The following is an 18,625-nucleotide window of genomic DNA, read 5'->3' on the forward strand; positions in this document are numbered from 1 at the left end:
AAGGACAAGAAAAGGCTGCTCCGAATTTAAAGCAACCAAAGAGATGTGACAAGTGAATGCGACACATGAGCCTGAAGGGAAAAATCATGGCTAAAAAGGCCATGATCGGGACAAGTGGAGAACTGAACACGAACGTCCTATTAAATAGTACTGCATCAATGTCAAATCTCCTGAATCCGATCAGTGAATTAAGGTTAGGGAGAAGAACGTCCTTGGTTTTAGGAGGAAGTATTTAGGCATGAAGGACAGTATCTGCAACTAAAGCATGTGGGCTCGGGAGAGAAACACACAGCTCATCCTCCTCATTCACAGCTTCAGTATTTGCCCGTCTCCTACTTGCTGAGTTCAAACAGGCGCTACTCTGCCTTCTTGTCTCAGCCTTCCTAAACAAGCGTCCTTTCACCATTTAGGGCCACATTTTTCACATTCGGTGCTTTTTGTCAGTGATTTTACCATTTTTTAAATTTGTTTTTAATTTTTATTTTAAGGAGGCTCCATGCCCAACATGGGGCTTGAACTACATGACTCTGAGATCAAGAGTCACACGCTCCACCAACTGAGCCAGCCAGGCGCCCCAGTGATTTTGCTATTTAAAAAAGAAGGCAGTTGGGCACCTGGCTGGCTCAGTTGTTGGAGCGTGCGACTCTTGGTCTCGGGGTTTATGAGTTCAAGCCCCACGTTGGGTGTAGAGATTACTTTAAAAAAAATAAAATCTTTAAAAAGAAGGCAGTGATGTGCCTTACAGAGAAAATGCCTCTTGGAAAAGCTTCATTTAGGTACAAGTTATTGTGCTGTTAGCCGTAAGTGAGTTCATTGCTCACGAATCAACAATGTGTATTAAATAAGGCGTCTTTAAACAGAAACGCACATAGGGGCGCCTGACTGGCTCAGCTGGTAGAGCACACAACTCTTGATCTCGGGGTTGTGAGTCTGAGCCCCACGCTGTGTGCGGAGATTACTTAAAAATTAAAACAAAACAAAAACAGACAGAAACACATAAAACAAGGTTACCTACTGAATGCCTGGCAGAATATCATGACCAGGGGCTCATAGGAACCTAACCCCACAGGAGCAATGGCTCGATAGCCACTAATTCCTAGAACACAACTGCTGTGAATGACACGAATTGACTGTCTATGTATTTCAGTTATTATTCGTGCAACTTTTTTGTAGGTTTGAAAATTTTCAAAATCAAACGTTAAAAATTTTTTTTGCTTAGAGGCTCACCTGATTGGGGCACCAGGAGAAATAATACCAGGCAGTTCAGACCCAACAAATACACACACAAGGTGTCCCTTATGAGTATATTTATGTGCGTGCACATACACGTGCATGCACACACACGCATGCACACAAACACACACACACACGACACCGAACGGGGAGGGAGGTCAAGACAGAAAAGACAAGAAGCATCCAAGTGGCAGGGGCACAGGGAGGAGGAGGGACAAAGGGAGCATTTGTCCCCACTCTGGCTCCCACTGGTGGCCTCCTACCAGGAGGTGAACCCGAAGCTGGAAGAACAGGAAGCGCTTATTCTCTCAGAGGAAAGTTTCAAAGTGCAGTCGTTTCTCTTAAAAAAAAAAAAAAAAAGCCTCTTCCCTCCACTCTCTGCCCCCTTACAAAAGCCCAATCCTCTGAGCTCGCTGTCCTTGAGGCTGGGGCAGGACGAGGTCGTGGGGAGTGGCGTAAGGCCAGAGATCTGACGTGCCCGAGCCCAGAAGGGCTTACGCATAGTGGCTGGCGGGTGTCAGGGGGTGATCCCCTCTGTGGTCCAGCTGGTCCTGCAGGCGGGCAAACTCAGCCAGCTCGTTGAGCTCCTGGAACTGTCGGTCCGTCTTATGGCTGACCAGTGAGCGGTAGAAGTGGACAGCAAAGACGATAAAGACCAGGCCGAAGGGGACCATGATGGTAGTGGAGGCGATGGCGGCAGCCTGGCCCGGGGTGATGCCGCCTGTGCTGCCGTTGACGCTGGCCACCGCGCCACCGGCCGTGGGCTTGCTGGTGGGCCGGGGCTGCCCCGGCTGCTTCTTGAGGGGCAAGAACTTGACCCAGCAGAGCAGCACGACCTCGGCCAGGAAAAGCAACGTGCCGATGACGGTGGAGAAGGCCCAGGCTAGCTCGATGTGGCGGTGCATGCGCTCATGGGGCGACTCCTTGACCGAGTTGAGGTTGTGCACGTTGCTCACTGCCTCGATGTTAGGCAGGATGCAGGTGCTGATCATGAGCGCGAACAGGTGCACGGCCACCAGCACTGTGGTGCAGGCGCTGAAGGCAATGAGCAGCCCCGGTGGGTAGTCATGGTCGGCGTCCAGCTGTACCTCCACCATCGCCACCTAGGGGGTAGGGGAGAGGAGGGCTGAGCGCCAGGACCATCACGGCCCACAGAGCTGCACTCAAATCCTGGCTCCCCATCAAGCAGCTGGATGTTGGGCAAGTCACCTGGCCTCTCTGAGCCTCAGTTTCCTTATCTATATAGTGGGGATAACAGGACCCACTCACTCAGTTTTGAGAGAGTACTAGTGAAGATAGCAGGTTTGGAGCCCAGGCTGCCTGGAGTTGAATCCCAGTTCTGCTACTTGCTCGCCACAGGTCCGTGGGAAAATCACTGAGCTCTCTTGAGCCTCAACTTCTTTATTTGTAAAAGCAAGATATCACAGTAGTTCATAGGATTATTTCAACGGTTAAGTGAGAGTCCCTGGTACACGGTAAACATCTCCCAAATAGTCACCACTGCTCCTAACACCCAGCCAGGTATTAAAAACCAACCACCACAAACAGTTAAGATGGTAAGTCTGATGTATATTTCACTATGATACAGTTTCATTAAAAAAAAAGAAGCAGCAAGCAACCACTAACCACTCTCTCTGCTGACCCCACATCTGTTCCCAAACACAGGCTTCTCCTTCATGCCCTGCTCCAGGGACAAGGAGAGGGGTGGGGTAGAGAGATGAAGGCCCTCCCAGGTCAGGCCCAGGCCCTTTCTGAGAACACAGTGCACCAACCAACAAGGAACGCAGAACCTTCCCAGAAGACACAGAGCCCACTGCTACCGGTGTGGCTGGCAAGCCTGGGGCCATCTCCTCCCCCAGCCCCCCTAGCCCCCGCTCCGGGCCCCACAGCTGACGCACTAGCTGCTTCCCAGTTCCTGGAGACGTGTGGACCCAGGGTCTTCAGGGGCACATTCCGGGCCTGCCACCTGATGCTTCTCACCTGGGCCCTTGCAAATCACACCCATGTGAAGGAGCCAGCTCGTCAGATCTGCGGGTAGTGGGCATGCTGCCAGGGTCTGCCTGCCGGGGCTGGAGGGACTGGACCAGCAAGCGCCAATGACAATACCATTAGGCATAGTGACCCTTCATAAAGTGTTTGCTCTGTATGTACCAGGCTCGGGGCAGAGGGGTGTCCAATGCTGAGATGTATCCCCTCGCCCCATACCAGCCTACCCTGACCCCTCCTCATTCCTGGGGAAGGGCTGGGCTCTTTCTTTCCCTACTAGCTCTCCTGCCCGAATGCCTGGTCCTGTTTGCTTTCATTTCTTGTACCTCTCTGTACCCTGCCTTTGGCCTGGAAAGGCAGTGTGGGGCAGTGGATGGGGGCACGGGCTCTAGAGCCATGCTGCCTGGCTTTGAACCTTGACTCCTCTGCCCTTTCTTCGGCTATATGACTCTGGCAAGCTCCTTCAACTTTCTGGGCCTCGGTTTCCTTATCTGTAAAATGGGAATAACGGTACATGATCAGAGGATTGTTGTGAGGACTAAGTTGTTTGTAAGATACTTAGGTCCATGTAAAATACTTAGCGCCTGGCACAGAGTCAACACTCAATAAAAGGGAGCTTTATTATTATTTTTCAGCTTAGAAACCTCATCTCCAAACCTACTACCTCTACATGGAATCCTCTGGGGTTTCTACCCTCCTGCTGGAGAGGTACACTTGGAATGACAGAACAGCAAGACCAAACTGGGGGCCTGAGTCCTGGCTCCAGAACCACCCCTGCTTCCTTGTTTGACCTTGGTCGAAACCCTCCCCTCTTATCTGTAAAAGGAGGGCACATGGCGAGATGAAGGTCACAGGGTAGAGCTGATGTGGGGTCTGACACCTTTGAGAATCTGGTGAAAATAATGGATACCCTCCTTAGAACATCCAGGTGTGTGTGTATATATATATATATATTCCCCCCCCCCCCAGGACTTTTCAGACAATTTCAACGAGATTCACAGACTCTTGCCCTACATTTGCCACAATGGATGACCATATGAACAGTTCAGCCCAGGAGTTTTCAAACCCCTATAAACCTGGGGCAGTGCCATCAGGATTTCAACTCTTTTTTTAAGATCACTGGTGTTGGGATGCCTGCGTGGCTCAATCGGTTAAGTGTCTGCCTTCGGCTCAGGTCATGATCCCAGGGTCCTGGGATCGAGCCCCGCATCGGGCTCCCTGCTCAGCAGGAAGCCTGCTTCTCCCTCTCCCACTCCCCCTGCTTGTGTTCACTCTCTCGCTGTCTCTCTGTCAAATAAATAAAAAAAATCTTAAAAAACAAAACAAAAAATAAATAAGATCACCGGTGGCCTAATGCCAATCCTGAGACTTCTTAGTACACACAGGTGAGGGCAGGCCACCAGGGCACAATGAGTTAAGGAACACATCCCAAGACCTCCTGGTCTCTGTCACCAGGCCTGCTGCCCACGCTGGAAAAGGGGGGCACCCTCCAGCAATGCGTGCCTCCTGCTACCACCTCCCCACCACCCCCCAGCACTTCCTCTTCCTGTTTTGGCCTGTTGCCCTGGAACCTGAAACCAAAGAAGGGACAAGCAGGAGAGCCCGCCGCTTGGCTGCCCTAGGTCCCCTGGCTAAATTTATTCACTCACTGGAAATGTCCACACCCATTAGGTACATCAGGCCCTGAGCTGAGCACTGGGGGGAACATACATAGGTAACTACTCTGTTCCGTTACAGAACAGATGATGTCTCCCCCTCTACGTAGCCGGGAAGAATGAATTGGTTCCTCCACTTAACAAAGCTGCTAGGTGACCCTGGACAGGTATTTCAACTTCTCTGTACCACATCTATAAAATAAGGGCCTATTTATGGTTGTTACAAGCATTCAATGAGCTAAAGAATATAAAGCCTTTAGAACAGGACCTGGCATATAGCAAGCTTAATAAAGTGTCAATGATTATGAGCAACATCATTATTATTCTTTTACAAATGAGGAAACAGTCTCAGAGAGGTGAGGTCAGCTGTCCCGGAGGCTGTAAGAACTGCTACTAAGTGGGAGCTCTGAACTCAAGTCCACTTGGCTCTAAAGCCCGGGGATGATAGGAGTGCTTTTCCCACATGGATGCTGCTACAGATTGAATGTTTACGTTCCCTCTAAATTCACACCTTGAAAACCTAACCCCCAACGTGATGGTCCTAGGAGGTGGGGCCTCTGGGAGGTGATTAGGACACGAGGATGGAGCCCTCCACGCGGGACTGGTGCCCTTAAAAAAGAGAGCCCCGAGAGCCCCTTGCCCCTCCTACGACGGGAGGGCACACTGAGTAGACAGCAGTAGACAGCAGCTGTGAGTCAGGAAGCCAGTCCCTCAACAGATTCTGAGTCTGCGGAGACCTTGATCTTGGACTTTCAGCCTTCAGAAGTGTGAGGAAATAAAATGTCTGCTGTTTATAAGCCACCCAGTCTGTCCGTCTGTTACAGCAGCCCAGACAGACTAAGACAGTCGCTGAGGAGACTGATGGATGAGGTCTTGACATGTAAGCATTTAACACAGGGCCAGACCACAGGAGGTGCTCAATCAATTTTAGTTGAAAAGAAAAGCAGGGGGCTTGAAGCAGAAGAGAAAGAGCCCAGGGGCGTCTGGCCGGCTCAGGTGGTAGAAAATGCAGCTCTTGACCTCGGGGTCATGAGTTCGAGGCCCACGTTGGGTGTAGAAATTGCTTAAATAAATAAAATTTAAAAAAAGAAAGAATAACCCCTGGATATGGTCAGCTCAGGCTGGAGAGTATGGACCCCACGAGCCAAGGTTCTGCCCTCTGGGGTGGGTGACGAGGTCGGATCCCCGCTCTGGGCCCGGTCTGCCCCAGCTCCAAACCTGGGACATAAGGAGCAAGTATGCCCCAAACCACACTGGGCCAGACGGCTACCTCAGCAGGACAGAGACCATCTTTTCCATACCATGTGTCACACTCGCAGGATCCAGGACCAGGAATCATAGGTACTGGCATATACTCGGCCTGGGGACCCCAGAACCCACCAGCCCTCCCTAAGGTCTTAAGCTAGGGAAACGCTGGGCACTCCAAAGAAGAGGAAAGGCCCGGCTGCCAAGCTCTGGAAGAAACGCCATCACCCTCACCACCAGCCCCGACAATTCCTGGGACTTTGACCACACCAGCTGGCTGTATGTACCGCTGTCACACCGGGGACCAAGTTCAGCACCATGGGGCTGCAGAAAGGTACAACATGGAGAATGAACAGATGGCACATGTCTTGGATCCTGATAAAAACCATTCATGGGAATACGAGCCACTGTTTTTTCCAGAATGCTTCCCTCTTGGGAAATCCCCCCACAGACAGGGAGAGTAAAGTCAAGGGGGCCTTGCGGAATCTGGCAGGCAACTCCCAGGGCCCCAGCTGAGTCCCAGAGAGATCGGATCAGATCAGATTGCAAGCAGCTTCGCAAGGTAAATATAGCCAGAGTGCTGGGCCCGTTAACCCAAAATAAACAGCTCCCAGCCAGCCAAGGGCCTGCTTGAACCTGGTCACATGGGGCCTAAAGGGACAGGAAGGATGAGAGACTGCCAGCCTCACCACACACTGGTCCATGGACCCTGCACAGGGGCCACTGGGATGCCAATCTTTAAGCATGAGCCAAGAAGAGGACCACGTGATTCTGCACAGGGTGAGGCCTGGATGGCCTTGCCAGGCATTTGCCTGCTAGGCCCGAATGCCAACCACCTCGCCTCAGTCCTGCTGGGCTCCATGGAGACCCCTGCCACCTGGCGCCTGGAAGTCCAGGCCCTTCGGAGGCAGCCCTCCCATGCCTGGCCCGACCCCAGCGTCCACAGTTGGGAGATCCAACTGACCTTTTTCCAAGCCTGGGCTTCACTGTTCACTCTTCTAGGAGGGTGGGTGGCCGCGGCCTGGAACACTAGGGCCGCCAAGCAGTCACCCAGGGTCACCTGGAGCTGTCTGAGCCTGCCGGCCCTACCTCAAATGCAAACCATCTATTAAGAGATGATCAAGGCCTAGTCTAGCGGTTTACAAACTCTTTTGACCACAACAGTCCAGTACTCCAAATATTCTACAAATAGATAAACATTTATAAAAGAAACAAAACTTTCCCCAAACAATACTTCTCCTTAAAGGACGCTGATAGAGCCTATCCATACAACAAGCAATGCACTCTGCTCTTTTGTTCCGTTCTTATTTCATTAAAAAAAAAAAAATGCTGGAAGCAAGTCACCAAATTTACCTCATAAGCCAAACGGTTTGAACCTGCAGGTTCTGGGGAGGACAGGCGTAGGCTTTCTAATTCCTACGTCCTCAGGTTTTACCTTCCAAGTCATCCCCACTCTGGGGCCTCCCAGGTGAGGCCGGGACCACTCACCCATTGGTGGGAAATAGGTATTGAGAGCTTACTATGTGCTTGAAGGATCTTGAGGCTCCGCTGGAGAGAGCGCAGGAAGTAGGAGGGCAAAATCCCGGCCCCAGGGAGGATGGCAGGCCCTGAACATTTAGGCAAATAAGTATTTTCAGACTGTGATAAGTGTCCTTCCATCCCCGCTCCCCCACCACCGCACTCACCAAACACATCCTAAAGACGGAACCACACGACTTGTTTCCCCCACTCTACTCTTATTTCCCTCTGTTTGCCCAGCATTCAGCACTGGGGCTTGTCCCTCTAGGGGTCAAAACATTACTGGAAGAAATAAATGAAGGTAAGACCCGATCTTCAGGTATTTCAGCCCCATGTCTCTGACATCTCTGGTGGACCATCCTCGGCGATCCATCCAGAAGACCACATTAGAACTTCCGATGACATTCATTTACTATTTAGCTCCTCCTTTCAACTTTTTAATTTTGTATTTTTATGTGTTTGTAATATACGTATCATATTAAGGCATATCTCATTCATAAGGATACCGATACTGAGCCTACGACTAACATTTTTTTTTTTGAGGGGTATGTGCTCAAAAATTTGGATGCTGCTTAGACCAGGGGTTGGCAAACCGTGGCCTCTAGACTGCAGTTTTTGTAAATAAAGTTTTATTGACACGCAACCAAACCCATTCATTTCCCTATCCTCTGCGGCTGTTTTCCAGCTAAAATGGCAGAACTGAAGGATGCCTGGGTGGCTCAGTTGGTTAAGCGTCTGCCTTTGGCTCAGGTCATGACCCTAGGGTCCTAGGATGGAGCCCCACATCGGGGTCCCTGCTCAGCAGGAAGCCTGCTTCTCCCTCTCCCACTCCCCCTGCTTGTGTTCCCTCTCTCGCTGTCTCTCTCTCTGTCAAATAAATAAATAAAATCTTTAAAAAAAATAAAAAAATAAAATAAAATTTATGAAAGGCTACCTTCAAGTCCCATTACAGAGAAACCTGGTGGCTTTTGTTTACACCCTTCTCAGTTTTACTTCTCCAAGGGACCCCACCCCAACTCCAAACACTGATTTCCATCATGCCACCTTGAGAAACCCTAGAGTTCTCCTTTGCCAGCCCTGAACCCAACAACCAGCAGAACTCAAGAGGGTTCCCAGCTGAAAAATCCAGAAATTCATGACAGGCACTTGTTAAGTTTTACAAAAGGCTTCTCAGCTAGGCAGGGAGCTCCCTCCCCTTGCGACATTTGACAAATTCCCATTTATAAACAGCCTGGAGTGCAAAACCCCACATCTGGAAGGATTCAAAGGCCCAGCTATCAACCAGCTATAGAAGCCAGAGGGCGGTTAAGTAGAAATAGTTCCAAGTCAGACCTACCAGTTCTTGAATTCTACTAGCTGGGTATCTTAACCTCTATGTTTCTATGAGACTTAGGTTTTTTTAGCTTCGGGTTTTTTGTTTTGTTTTGTTTTAAAGATCTTATTTATTTGACAGAGAGGAAGAGAGAGAACACAAGCAGGGGGAGTGGCAGGGAGAGGGAGAGGGAGAAGCAGACTCCAATGAGCAGGGAGCCCTACTCAGGTCTCAATCCCAGGACCCCGGGATCATGACCCGAGCTGAAGACAGATGCTCAACCGACTGCACCACCCAGGCGCCCCTTAGCTTTTGTTTTTGTTTTTAGATTGTATTTATTTATTTGAAAGAGAGACAGAGCACGAGCAGGAGGAGGGGCAGAGAGAGAGGGAGAAGCAGATGCCTCACTGAGCACAGAGCACCCCTCTCACCCCGTCCCCCATCATGACCTGAGCTGAAGTTAGATGCTTAACCAACTAAGGCCACCCAGGTTGCCCCAAACCTTAGTTTTTCTATCTATAGTACATATCTTTAAGAGTTGAACTAAGGATTAAATAAGAATGAAAGAAAAGGGTCCAGGCTCATGCCTGGAAGTTAGTAAAGAGTAACATCATCAACTTCATCAAGATTATTCTAGAATTCATCACACAACTCTTCCCCTTTAAAACCTTGCACGACTCCTTACTGCCTACGTAAGAATTCAGACTTTTGAAACAGTCAGTCAAGGCCCTCCCTGTAAGTAACATCTTCCCTGACCAGATTCACCTTTCTCATCTACTCCTTAGACACCCTCAACTCCAGCTACACCAGCCCCGCTGCCTCTACCTGAGACCCTAAATTTCTCATCTTTATAACTTTGTTCCCAATCCTTCCTCTGATCAGAGGGCTCTTCCTCAAGCCCTAACTCTACCACTTCAATGTTTAGCTGGAATCTAAATGAGTTAACCTTTTAAAGCAGTCCCATGAGAACAAGGGTGAGCTAGATTCCTGAAAACCTGGGCCAGGTACATTCTAAGGGCTTTGCAGATACTAACTCAATGAATCCTCACACCAAGCCTATGAGGTAGGTACTACTATTATCCATTCCCATTTTACAGGTAAGGAAGCCCCAAGGCCCAGAGACATTAAATAACTTTCCTAGGATCTCGGGGTTTTAAGTGGTAGAGCCGGAATTTGAACTCAAGTTGTCTGGCTTCAGTCCTCGTTCTTGGTCATACTGAAGCCTCCCAGCTCTGTCCTCCTCCCACTCTGATAAGTCCAATTCCACAGCAACGGGGCCACACCAGGGTCAAGGGCTCTGCAGCTTACCAGCCAAGTAACTTCGGGCAAGTTTTTCAGCTGGGACAAGCACCTACCCTCACCAGGCTGTGTGAAGATCACAAGAGACGGTACAAGTAAAAACACTTAGCACAGGGGCGCCTGGGTGGCTCAGTCGTTAAGCATCTGCCTTCGGCTCAGGTCATGATCCCAGGGTCCTGGGATCGAGCCCCGCATCTGGCTTCCTGCTCAGCCAGGAGCCTGCTTCTCCCTCTCCCACTCCCCCTGCTTGTGTTCCCTCTCTAGCTGTCTCTCTCTCTGTGTCAAATAAATAAATAAAATCTTTAAAAAAAAAAACAAAAAAAACCACTTAGCACAATGTCTGGCCTATGGCAAGAGCCCAATCAACAAAAGCAATGATTACTATTCGTAATTAGCCCTGTGAGTAGAAACAGTAATTTCTCACTCATCTCCATGCCCCCTGAACTCTGAACATATCCCAGAGGCTCAATGTCTTATGATTTCAGCTCTTCCCTCCAACTAATTTTCACAGAAATTCCAAGCAACTTCTGAAGCCGCTCTGGAACCTGGGAACAAAAGGGTGCTGGCGGGCAGAGAACTTGAGGAGGCAGATAATCCAAAAATAATTGATCCCAGGTCGAGGAAAGCATTTTGTTTACAGCAGCAGGCTGACCTTCCCAATTATCTTCTGCTTAGGCTAACGTTACAGCCTGTCCTCCCCAGCAAACCAAGACTGCCAGTGGGCTCACCACGGTCCTGCACAACACAGGGTCAGGCCAAGGGGGCTGCCTCTCACAGAGATAAACTGAGGCATAGATGACCTGAGTCATAGCCCACGAGGGTACCTGTGGCTCAAGAAGCACCTGCAGGATGCTAACCATATGCTACATCAAGTGCCCCTGGTTTTGGAGTCTGGATGCTGAGCCCAGCAAAGGCCTGTTGTTTCTAGAATGCCGTCAGAAGTGGGACTCTTGTCTGCAGACTAGAGGGTCCAGCTAAGGTGTATATGATCAGATCCTGAAAATTCCTCCACCTCTTGTGGGCCCAATCGGGACTCATAATGAATCCTCATGCAAGTCCATGGCACAGTAGGAATGTGGGTATGTCTCCCCTTTGTCCACATGAGAAAACTGGCTCCAGAGCAGAGAGTTCCCCGTCTGAGATCCCACAGCCTATCTCGCCAGCACATCAGGGCACCCGGCCAGGCCTTTGCACCGAGCAGCGAGTCTCTCAATCCCCTCCAGGCTCTTGGGAGACCCTCCCTCAATCTCACCTGCTGAACCTGTGAGCCTGGCAGCCTTGCCAACTCTCCCACCCTTAGAGATCAGAGGTCACATCAGTGCCTCTCTGGTTTTCCAGGTCTCCTCTAGGAAGGAAGCCCTCTGGGGGCAGGAAGTTGGTTGTGCTGACTCACGGGCCAAGGGAGAGTAGTCCAGGAAACTCGCTCACTCTGTTTCCACGGTGCTGGGTCGTGTGGCACCCCTTCCTCTCAGAGGCTCACTCGCAAGGATGGGTGTCTGTCGTGGGGGGTGGGGCACAGGCAGACCTGCCTGCCTCTCGGATCTGTCTATCCCCCCAACTCCCTTTTTCCCACAGATTTACACTCACAGCAAATGCAGTTACCCTCTTATAACTGCCTCCCCAGAATGGAGGCTGTGATGGGGTTCAGCCCCTCCCTGCCAGAGGAACTTTGGGGAGTTCATCTGCGGAGTCAGGAAGCCTTCTCCACCCTGGCCAGGGAAAATAAAGGTCCCCAAGATACGCTCTGGGTGAGCCAACGCCCACCCGATGCCACTGCCTAGCCCCGCTTCCTGACTTCCTGCAGTGTTTTTTAGCAGGAGGAAGAGGAAGGTGCCATCTGATTAGGAGGCTTGCTTCTCGAGGACAAAGAGGACTCCAGAGGGCAGGGAAGTGCCACCCATCAGATCCTCACTTCTCCTGGAGTGGGAAGGGGCCTGGGCAGCTATGAATTTATGACCCCAAGAAAAAGGGGAACAGGTGTGCCACCATTTTCAACGCAGAGCACAGCTGTGAAAAGCTAATGGTGTCACTCCCTGCCCCCAAACTGTAACATTTTATTTTGCTTAGCTCTCCTGCTCTCTTACTTCCTAGGAGACGTGGTCCGAACATGTCCCTGGCTGGACACTGATCAGAACTCCATACGCCACAAAAGGCCTAAGTGCCCAAGGCAGTTCTGGCTGCCAGCAGACTCAGGTTCAAACCCCGCTCTAGCAGACTAGCTGTATGGCCTTGGGAAGGTCCTGTGGCAAAACCACCTCAAAGGATGCTTGAGGAGTTAGTGTGAAAGTTTAGGGGACCTAAACAATGCTTAGTACAGGGTGAGTGATTGGTAAATGGTCAGCTAGTCTTAGAGATTCTTCAGGCAAAGGCAGAGACTAGTCTCTAAGGATTTGGGACTGACAGAACAGAATTCCACCATATGACCTAAACCAAAAACTACTGTGCCACTCCTTTACACAAACACAGATTCTCTCATCCCCTCTCAAGGGCTTCCTGAATTTAATTCTTAAAGTCAGAGATACTTCTAAGCAGCAGCCTTCATTTACTGATTCAGAAATCAAGATCCAGAGAGAAATGCGTCTGAGGTCACATAGGCTGCAAGGGGCAAGCTAGGAGAGCTCTTCCCCAACCCCCATCACCTGGCTTTTTCACTGAGGCCCAGTGTGCTCTGGGCTCGCTCAGGCCTTCTAAAAAGTTCAGGCTGCGTTGGCCCACTTGTTTGTAGAACACAGGGAGAGTACCAGACACACTCCCAAGAAAACACGAGGGTGCAGCCACTCCCTCCCTCAAGGCCAGCTTACTGGAGAGACTTGAGCGCTCTGGGCTAGAGACCTTGGGAGAAGAGGAGGGCAGACCCCACTCACACAGGCTGGTCACACAGTGATCATCATGAATTGTTCTGCAGGCCCTGCTGGGGAAGACTCCAGGCCTGAAGGCACCCTTAGGAGCAATTCTCTGACCAACCTGCAGCCTCACGCACCCCACCCCTCAGAGGCCTGTTTCTCACTCCAGCCCAGCCTGGCATGGGAAGAGGAAAGGATGTCTGCCCCCACCGCCATCAGTTGAAAGCCCATTCAAGGGGAACATGTCCCACCCTCCTCCCCCACACCCCGTGACTCAGTGGCAAGTTTCTGGAGAAGAAACTGAGGGCGGAGAGTGGTTGTCAAACCCTAGGGTGAGGCTCTCGGAAAATGCAGTGGGAGAAAGTGTCAGGAAATCCCCTCTACTAGGTGATAAAAGGACATGCCCAATACCTTTTGGCCTCAAGTGTGGGGTCACAAGAAAAACAGCTCAGGGGTCCGACTCCTCCTCCCCACCTCCTGACATCTGCTCCCACGGAGATCAGACCCTTTATGTCCTTCCTTTGCCCCTGAACATATGTGGGACTGTCTTCTTACAGATCTACTTCAAAGATCCCGCTGTTTCTCTCCACTTGTTGCATCAAAGCTGCCCATCTGAAGGCATCTGAGCCCCCCAACCCTGGACATTTGTCTGACACCCAATCTCCCACACCACGTGTCGCTTGTCGCCCACTTCTCCTCGGGTCCAGTACCTCTGGCCCCCTTCAGCGTCCACGACACCTTTCTCCCAGATCTTCCCCGCACCCCCAGCCCGCCCGGCCCGCCTGGCCTGCTCCCTGTGGGCCCCGTCGGGGCTGCGGGCGGGAGCGTCCAGGACAGGAGAGGGGGCAGGGTAGGGCGGCCGAGCTCACCATGGCGAAGCCGGAGAGCAGAGCAGAGGTCCGGCTGGAGGCTTTGAGCTTGGCGCGGCTCAAGTAGAGCTTGCGCCAGGACAGCGCCTGCATCGAGTGCTCGTTGAGGCTCATCACCTCGGAGTAACTCTGACCGATCCAGTCCGGGTAGGTGACGGCGGCTGGCGGCGGCGGCGACCCCGGGGGCTCTCCGTCCCCGCTGCGGCGGCGGCTCCGGCGGCTGCCGCTGGTGGTGCTGCCGCCGCTGAGGGGAAGCTCGGGGCTGTTGCTGTTCGGGGGCGGGGCGGGCTCCGGATGCATGGAGCACGGTGCAAAGGCGCGGGCCGGCCCGGGCTCCTGCGAAGGCAGCGGCCCCCACCGTCCGCCGCACCTCCGCCTCCGCCTGAGGCAGCCGCCGCCTGCCCCCCGCGCGGGCCGGGCCTGACCCGGCCGGCCGCCGCCAACGACAAGGAGGTCGACGAAGCGGCCGCTGCACCAGCTCGCAGGCCCGCGGCACCGCTTGCAAAAGCCCGGGGCCGCCCCGATGCGAGCCTGCGCGCTAGCCAGCGTCCAAGATCCCTGGCCCGGCCTCGGCGCGCGCTACGATTGGCCGCCGCCTCGGGTTGATTAGCATGCGCCCCCGGCCCATTCCTGACACCCCGCCCACGAAGGGGTGGGCGGCGCAGGAGCGAGTCATGTGACTCATATCCTCGGACGGCACCGCCCACCGTCTCTGGCGACGCTCTGTGAACGCTCGCGCCTCTTCCTGAAAGCTCTCTAGGCCTTTGGGGCCTCGCGGCGCTGGTGCTGCCCGCGCTTCCCATCTCCTCAGCTGCTCCGATGGCCCTTCGCCCGGAGCTCGGACTCCTTAGTTGGGCTGCCTGAGGTCACCTCTTGGTGCCTCCTGAGGCCCATTCCCCCGTGGAGCTATGTGGCTCAAGGTGTGGGGGGAAAAAGCAGGCTGAGATAGAGTTCGTTCAGTCTGTACTTCCTGAGCAACTACCTGATGCCAACACTGTTCTGATCGCTGAGGGGGGCGTGGTGATCAGGATGCCCAGGACAAAATCCCCTGCCGTCGTGGAGCTTACATTCGAGGGGGGAGACACACAAACACCAGGAGTAAATTATAATAGTCTAGGTGATAAATGTATAGAAAAAATAAAGCAGGGTAAAGGGGGTGAGTAGTGCAGGGGTTGCAATTTGTAAAGATTATTTATTTGAGAGAGCGCGAGCGTGGGGGGGGGAGGGGCAGAGGGAGAGCGTCCCAAGGGGACTCAGCTGAGCTGCGCATGGAACCTGACAGGGGACATGATCTCACGACCCTGAGTTCACCACCCTATGGAAACCAAGAGTCAGATGCCTGATCTCCTGGGCCACCCAGGCGCCCCGTGGGGGTTGTAATTTTAATTTTAGAATGCTCTGGGCAGGGATTTTTTTTTTTTTTTTTTGGTCTGTTTTGCTCAATTTGTTCACTTAATGGTTCATCAGCGTCTGCTGTGTAATAGTCCGGCTTGCACCCAGTATTTTTTTTGAATGAATGAATGCTCAAACCCATTCAGCAAGTGTTTACTGAGCATCTATTAAGTGCGAGGCTAAGGGATTCCGGGAAAGTGGTAAACTTCATGGACTCTTATATTTTAGTGGGGACAATAGGTAATAAATAAGTAAGTTTACACTTTTCTGACTTGGTCACATTTGAGATGAGACCTGAACCAGCGATGCAAAAAGCCAGGAACCTGCCTTCCCGGGGAAGGGAACAGTAAGTGCAGAGACCCTGAAGAGCAATATCTGGCTGCTGGAGCATTAGGATGGCGATTTAGCTGGGGAATAGTGAAGGGCAGAGGTGAGGTGGGGTTAGAGTCCTCGCCTTAAGACTGTCCCTTAGGATGTGAGCTCCAGGGGGGCAGGGACATTTACTGTCGGTTTCAAAACTCTACCAGTATCTAGAATAGCTCTTGGCACATAGGCAGCGTTCAGTAAGCATCTGTTGAATGAATAAGTGTGGGAGAGACGGGGATGAGGGAAGCTCATAATTCGCCCAGTCAAATCACAAGCAGGAGGCATTCCAGGTCAGCGATGGTGAAATTTAACTCTTGTCACCACTAGAGAGCGACCCTCTACTCCCCCACATTATGGGATAAACCTGAAGGCCCCTTCCTCCCCAAAGTCTCAGAGATTCCTCCGAGGCCATTCTGGAAGTGTTCATGAACACTAGACTAGGAAAATTGGAATTTGAAATCTCCCCTCACTGGGCTTGTTTCTTGGATGGCCTTTTCTTATCACTCCTCCTACTTAACCAACTGTGTTCAAAAACCACCTCCAGGGCGCCTGGGTGGCTCAGTTGTCAAGCGTCTGCCTTCAGCTCAGGTCATGATCCCAGGGTGCTGGGATTGAGTCCTGCATCGGGCTCCCTGCTCAGCCAGGAGCCTGCTTCTCCCTCTCCCACTCCCCCTGCTTGTGATCCCTCTCTTGCTATGTCTTTCTCTGTCAAATAAATTTAAAAAAAAAATCTTAAAAAACAAAAAACACCTCCAAAGAGAGACCTTCCCTTTCTGTCTAAAGTGTCCCCCATTTCACGTTCTATCACCTCACCCTATTTTCTTTTGTAGTTCTGATTACTACAGTATCTGAAATCACCTAGTTTATTTATGTATTGACCTGTTTGTCCATGTCCCCCCACCCCAGCCGATGAGCACCCTGAGATCAAAATTCATATCCTTTTAAATCACTTCTCCAACACCGCCGTGGACTCTCACGGGGTTAGACACACCGGAAACTCCCCAAAGAAGCATGTTCAATGAATAAGATAATGAAAGTGCTTGGGTCTGAGGAATCCTTGCTCAGACAGAATGGGGTATACACAACATTTGGAAGCTGATGGGGCCTGAGGGAGGCCAGGTCTGAAAGGGGAAGAGGCTGGAAGCTGGAAGGAGAGATTTGCTGATTTAGAAGGAACAATGGGATCTGGGAGTGGCAGCTCAGCAGGGGGCTTTGGGGCTGGGAAGAAGCCAAGTTTCCTTTCTCCAACTCCTCCATCATGCCCCTCCCCCCTCTCCTTCTAATACTCTGGGCTTTGAATCCTACCATATGCACAGAGCAGAAAAAATAAAAATACTATCCAGACTTGGAGGGGAGGCATCTGGGCAATTCCTGCTTCCAGCCTTTGGCCCTAGAGCCTGGAAAGGGCCTGTGGTTAGTAACCTTTCCCCACCCTTGCTAGAAACAGCTGGGACCTGAGATGCACCAACTCCATCCCAAACTAACCATTGGAGAATCAGGTTTGGAACCCCAGCTGCCCATCCCCACAGGGCCTCCAAACACCATATATGGCTCCCTCTAGTGGCCAGGGAGGTGTGCTCTCAGCCTTTGGGGGTTTATATCCAAAAAACCCAAATAGAATTTTTCAATCAATTCTGTGCATGAGTGTATAGAGATCCAACTGAAAGGGCTGCTGCAATCCGCCCCATCACTGGGGCTAGTGAGCACAGCCCAGGGCTGAACAAAGATGCCTTTGGAGATGGGTAGCAAGCGTCCCGTAACATAGGGCGAAAAAATTTGACACTTAAGTAGTACTTACCTGGGGAATCTGGGGGGCTCAGTGGGTTAAGCGTCTGCCTTCGGCTCAGGTCATGATCCCAGGGTCCTGGGATGGAGCCCCGCATTGGGCTCCCTGTTCAGTGGGGAGTCTGCTTCTCCCTCTGCCTTCCACCCTGCCTGCTCGTGCTCCCGATCTCTCTCTCAAATAAATAAATAAAATCTTTTCTTTTTTTTTTTAATCTAGAGAGAGTGCACACAAGCAGGGGGAGCTTTTATTATACTGAATATATTATACTCAACTCCGGAATTTCTTACAACAATTCATGGTATTAATATCACCATTTTACAGATGGAAACGTGCAGAAAACCAGTAAGTAGGACATTAAACCCAGTTGGTAAGTCTCCGGAATCTGGGGCTTAACCACCACCAAAGTCACACCTGCCCCTGCATCTCCGGAGCTATTTTGTTAAAATGCAAGTTACTAAGACCCACCCAGCAGTTTAGGCTTAGCAAGTTCTTCAGGCAAAGTTTGAGAACCACTGAACTAGATGGGCCTTAGTTTTTAAGTACTTTAAGGGTTTTACAATTGGTTTTACCAATGTTCCCTTGGTCACCCAGTTGCAGTGTGACCTTGAGCAAATTACTTAACCTCTCTGAGCCCCCAATCCTCTTAGCAAAAATGGAAATATTACAAATACCTATTCATGGACCCTGAATTTGGACACCTAGTCACTTTCCACAGGCAGGTTTTTGAGGGATAAATCTGATGCCCAGCTGAAGAGGAACCCTCCTGCCCCTTCTTGTCCAATAAGGCTTCAAAGAATTGTCCACTTTCATTTTAGTTTGTTTGTTTATTTATTTATTAAGTAGGCTCAATGTCCAATGTGGGGCCTGAACTCACAACCCTGAGATTGAAAGACATGTGCTCTACCAGCTGAGCCAGCCAGGCACCTCTTATTTCAGTTTAAAAAGAGAATACTTTATTGGAGCCCATTATGGTTGCTTGCTTATGTTCACTTCCTTCTCTCATCTAGGCCTCCCCCTCTGACTGCTCTAAGGCTTAAAACCCCTAAATTAGGGGCACCTGGGTGGCTCAGTCAGAAGAGGATGTGTCTCTTGATCTAGCAGTCATGAGTTCAGGCTCCACA

At 51.3% G+C, this 18,625-nt stretch overlaps 1 protein-coding gene across 2 annotated transcripts; it reads right to left on the reverse strand.

Annotated features, from left to right (window-relative positions):
* Positions 1 to 1,292: 1,292 nt before the first annotated feature.
* Positions 1,293 to 14,516, reverse strand: LOC123853105 (calcium release-activated calcium channel protein 1). Of its 2 annotated transcripts, XM_045887712.3 has the most exons (3): positions 13,961 to 14,516; positions 7,640 to 7,726; positions 1,293 to 2,336 (listed from the first exon to the last, which is right to left on the reverse strand). In XM_045887712.3, the coding sequence occupies exons 1-3, from the start codon at positions 14,258 to 14,260 to the stop codon at positions 1,728 to 1,730; spliced, it is 996 nt and encodes a 331-aa protein (XP_045743668.1). In that variant the 5' UTR covers positions 14,261 to 14,516; the 3' UTR covers positions 1,293 to 1,727. The 2 variants fall into 2 exon arrangements, with proteins under 2 accessions (XP_045743668.1, XP_045743669.1); XM_045887713.3 differs by lacking the exon at positions 7,640 to 7,726 and having other exon boundaries at positions 13,961 to 14,514.
* Between the last annotated feature and the right edge of the window lie 4,109 nt (positions 14,517 to 18,625).

The sequence above is a fragment of the Mirounga angustirostris genome, unplaced genomic scaffold, assembly GCF_029215605.1.
Source record: "Mirounga angustirostris isolate CCGP_5_RB_7025 unplaced genomic scaffold, mMirAng1.0.hap1 SCAF_14, whole genome shotgun sequence".
In the NCBI taxonomy this organism is placed as follows: Eukaryota; Metazoa; Chordata; class Mammalia; order Carnivora; family Phocidae; genus Mirounga; species Mirounga angustirostris.

What these genes read in the sequence shown, in the direction of transcription:
- LOC123853105 (XM_045887712.3), bottom strand. Translation starts at nt 14,260, where the DNA reads ATGCATCCGGAGCCCGCCCCGCCCCCGAACAGCAACAGCCCCGAGCTT. An exon ending in TGCTCTCCGGCTTCGCCATG is followed by an intron (nt 7,727 to 13,960) that starts GTGAGCTCGGCC and finishes CTAAATGTTCAG; the next exon opens with GGCCTGCCATCCTCCCTGGG. An exon ending in CAAGATCCTTCAAGCACATA is followed by an intron (nt 2,337 to 7,639) that starts GTAAGCTCTCAA and finishes CCTACCCCCTAG; the next exon opens with GTGGCGATGGTGGAGGTACA.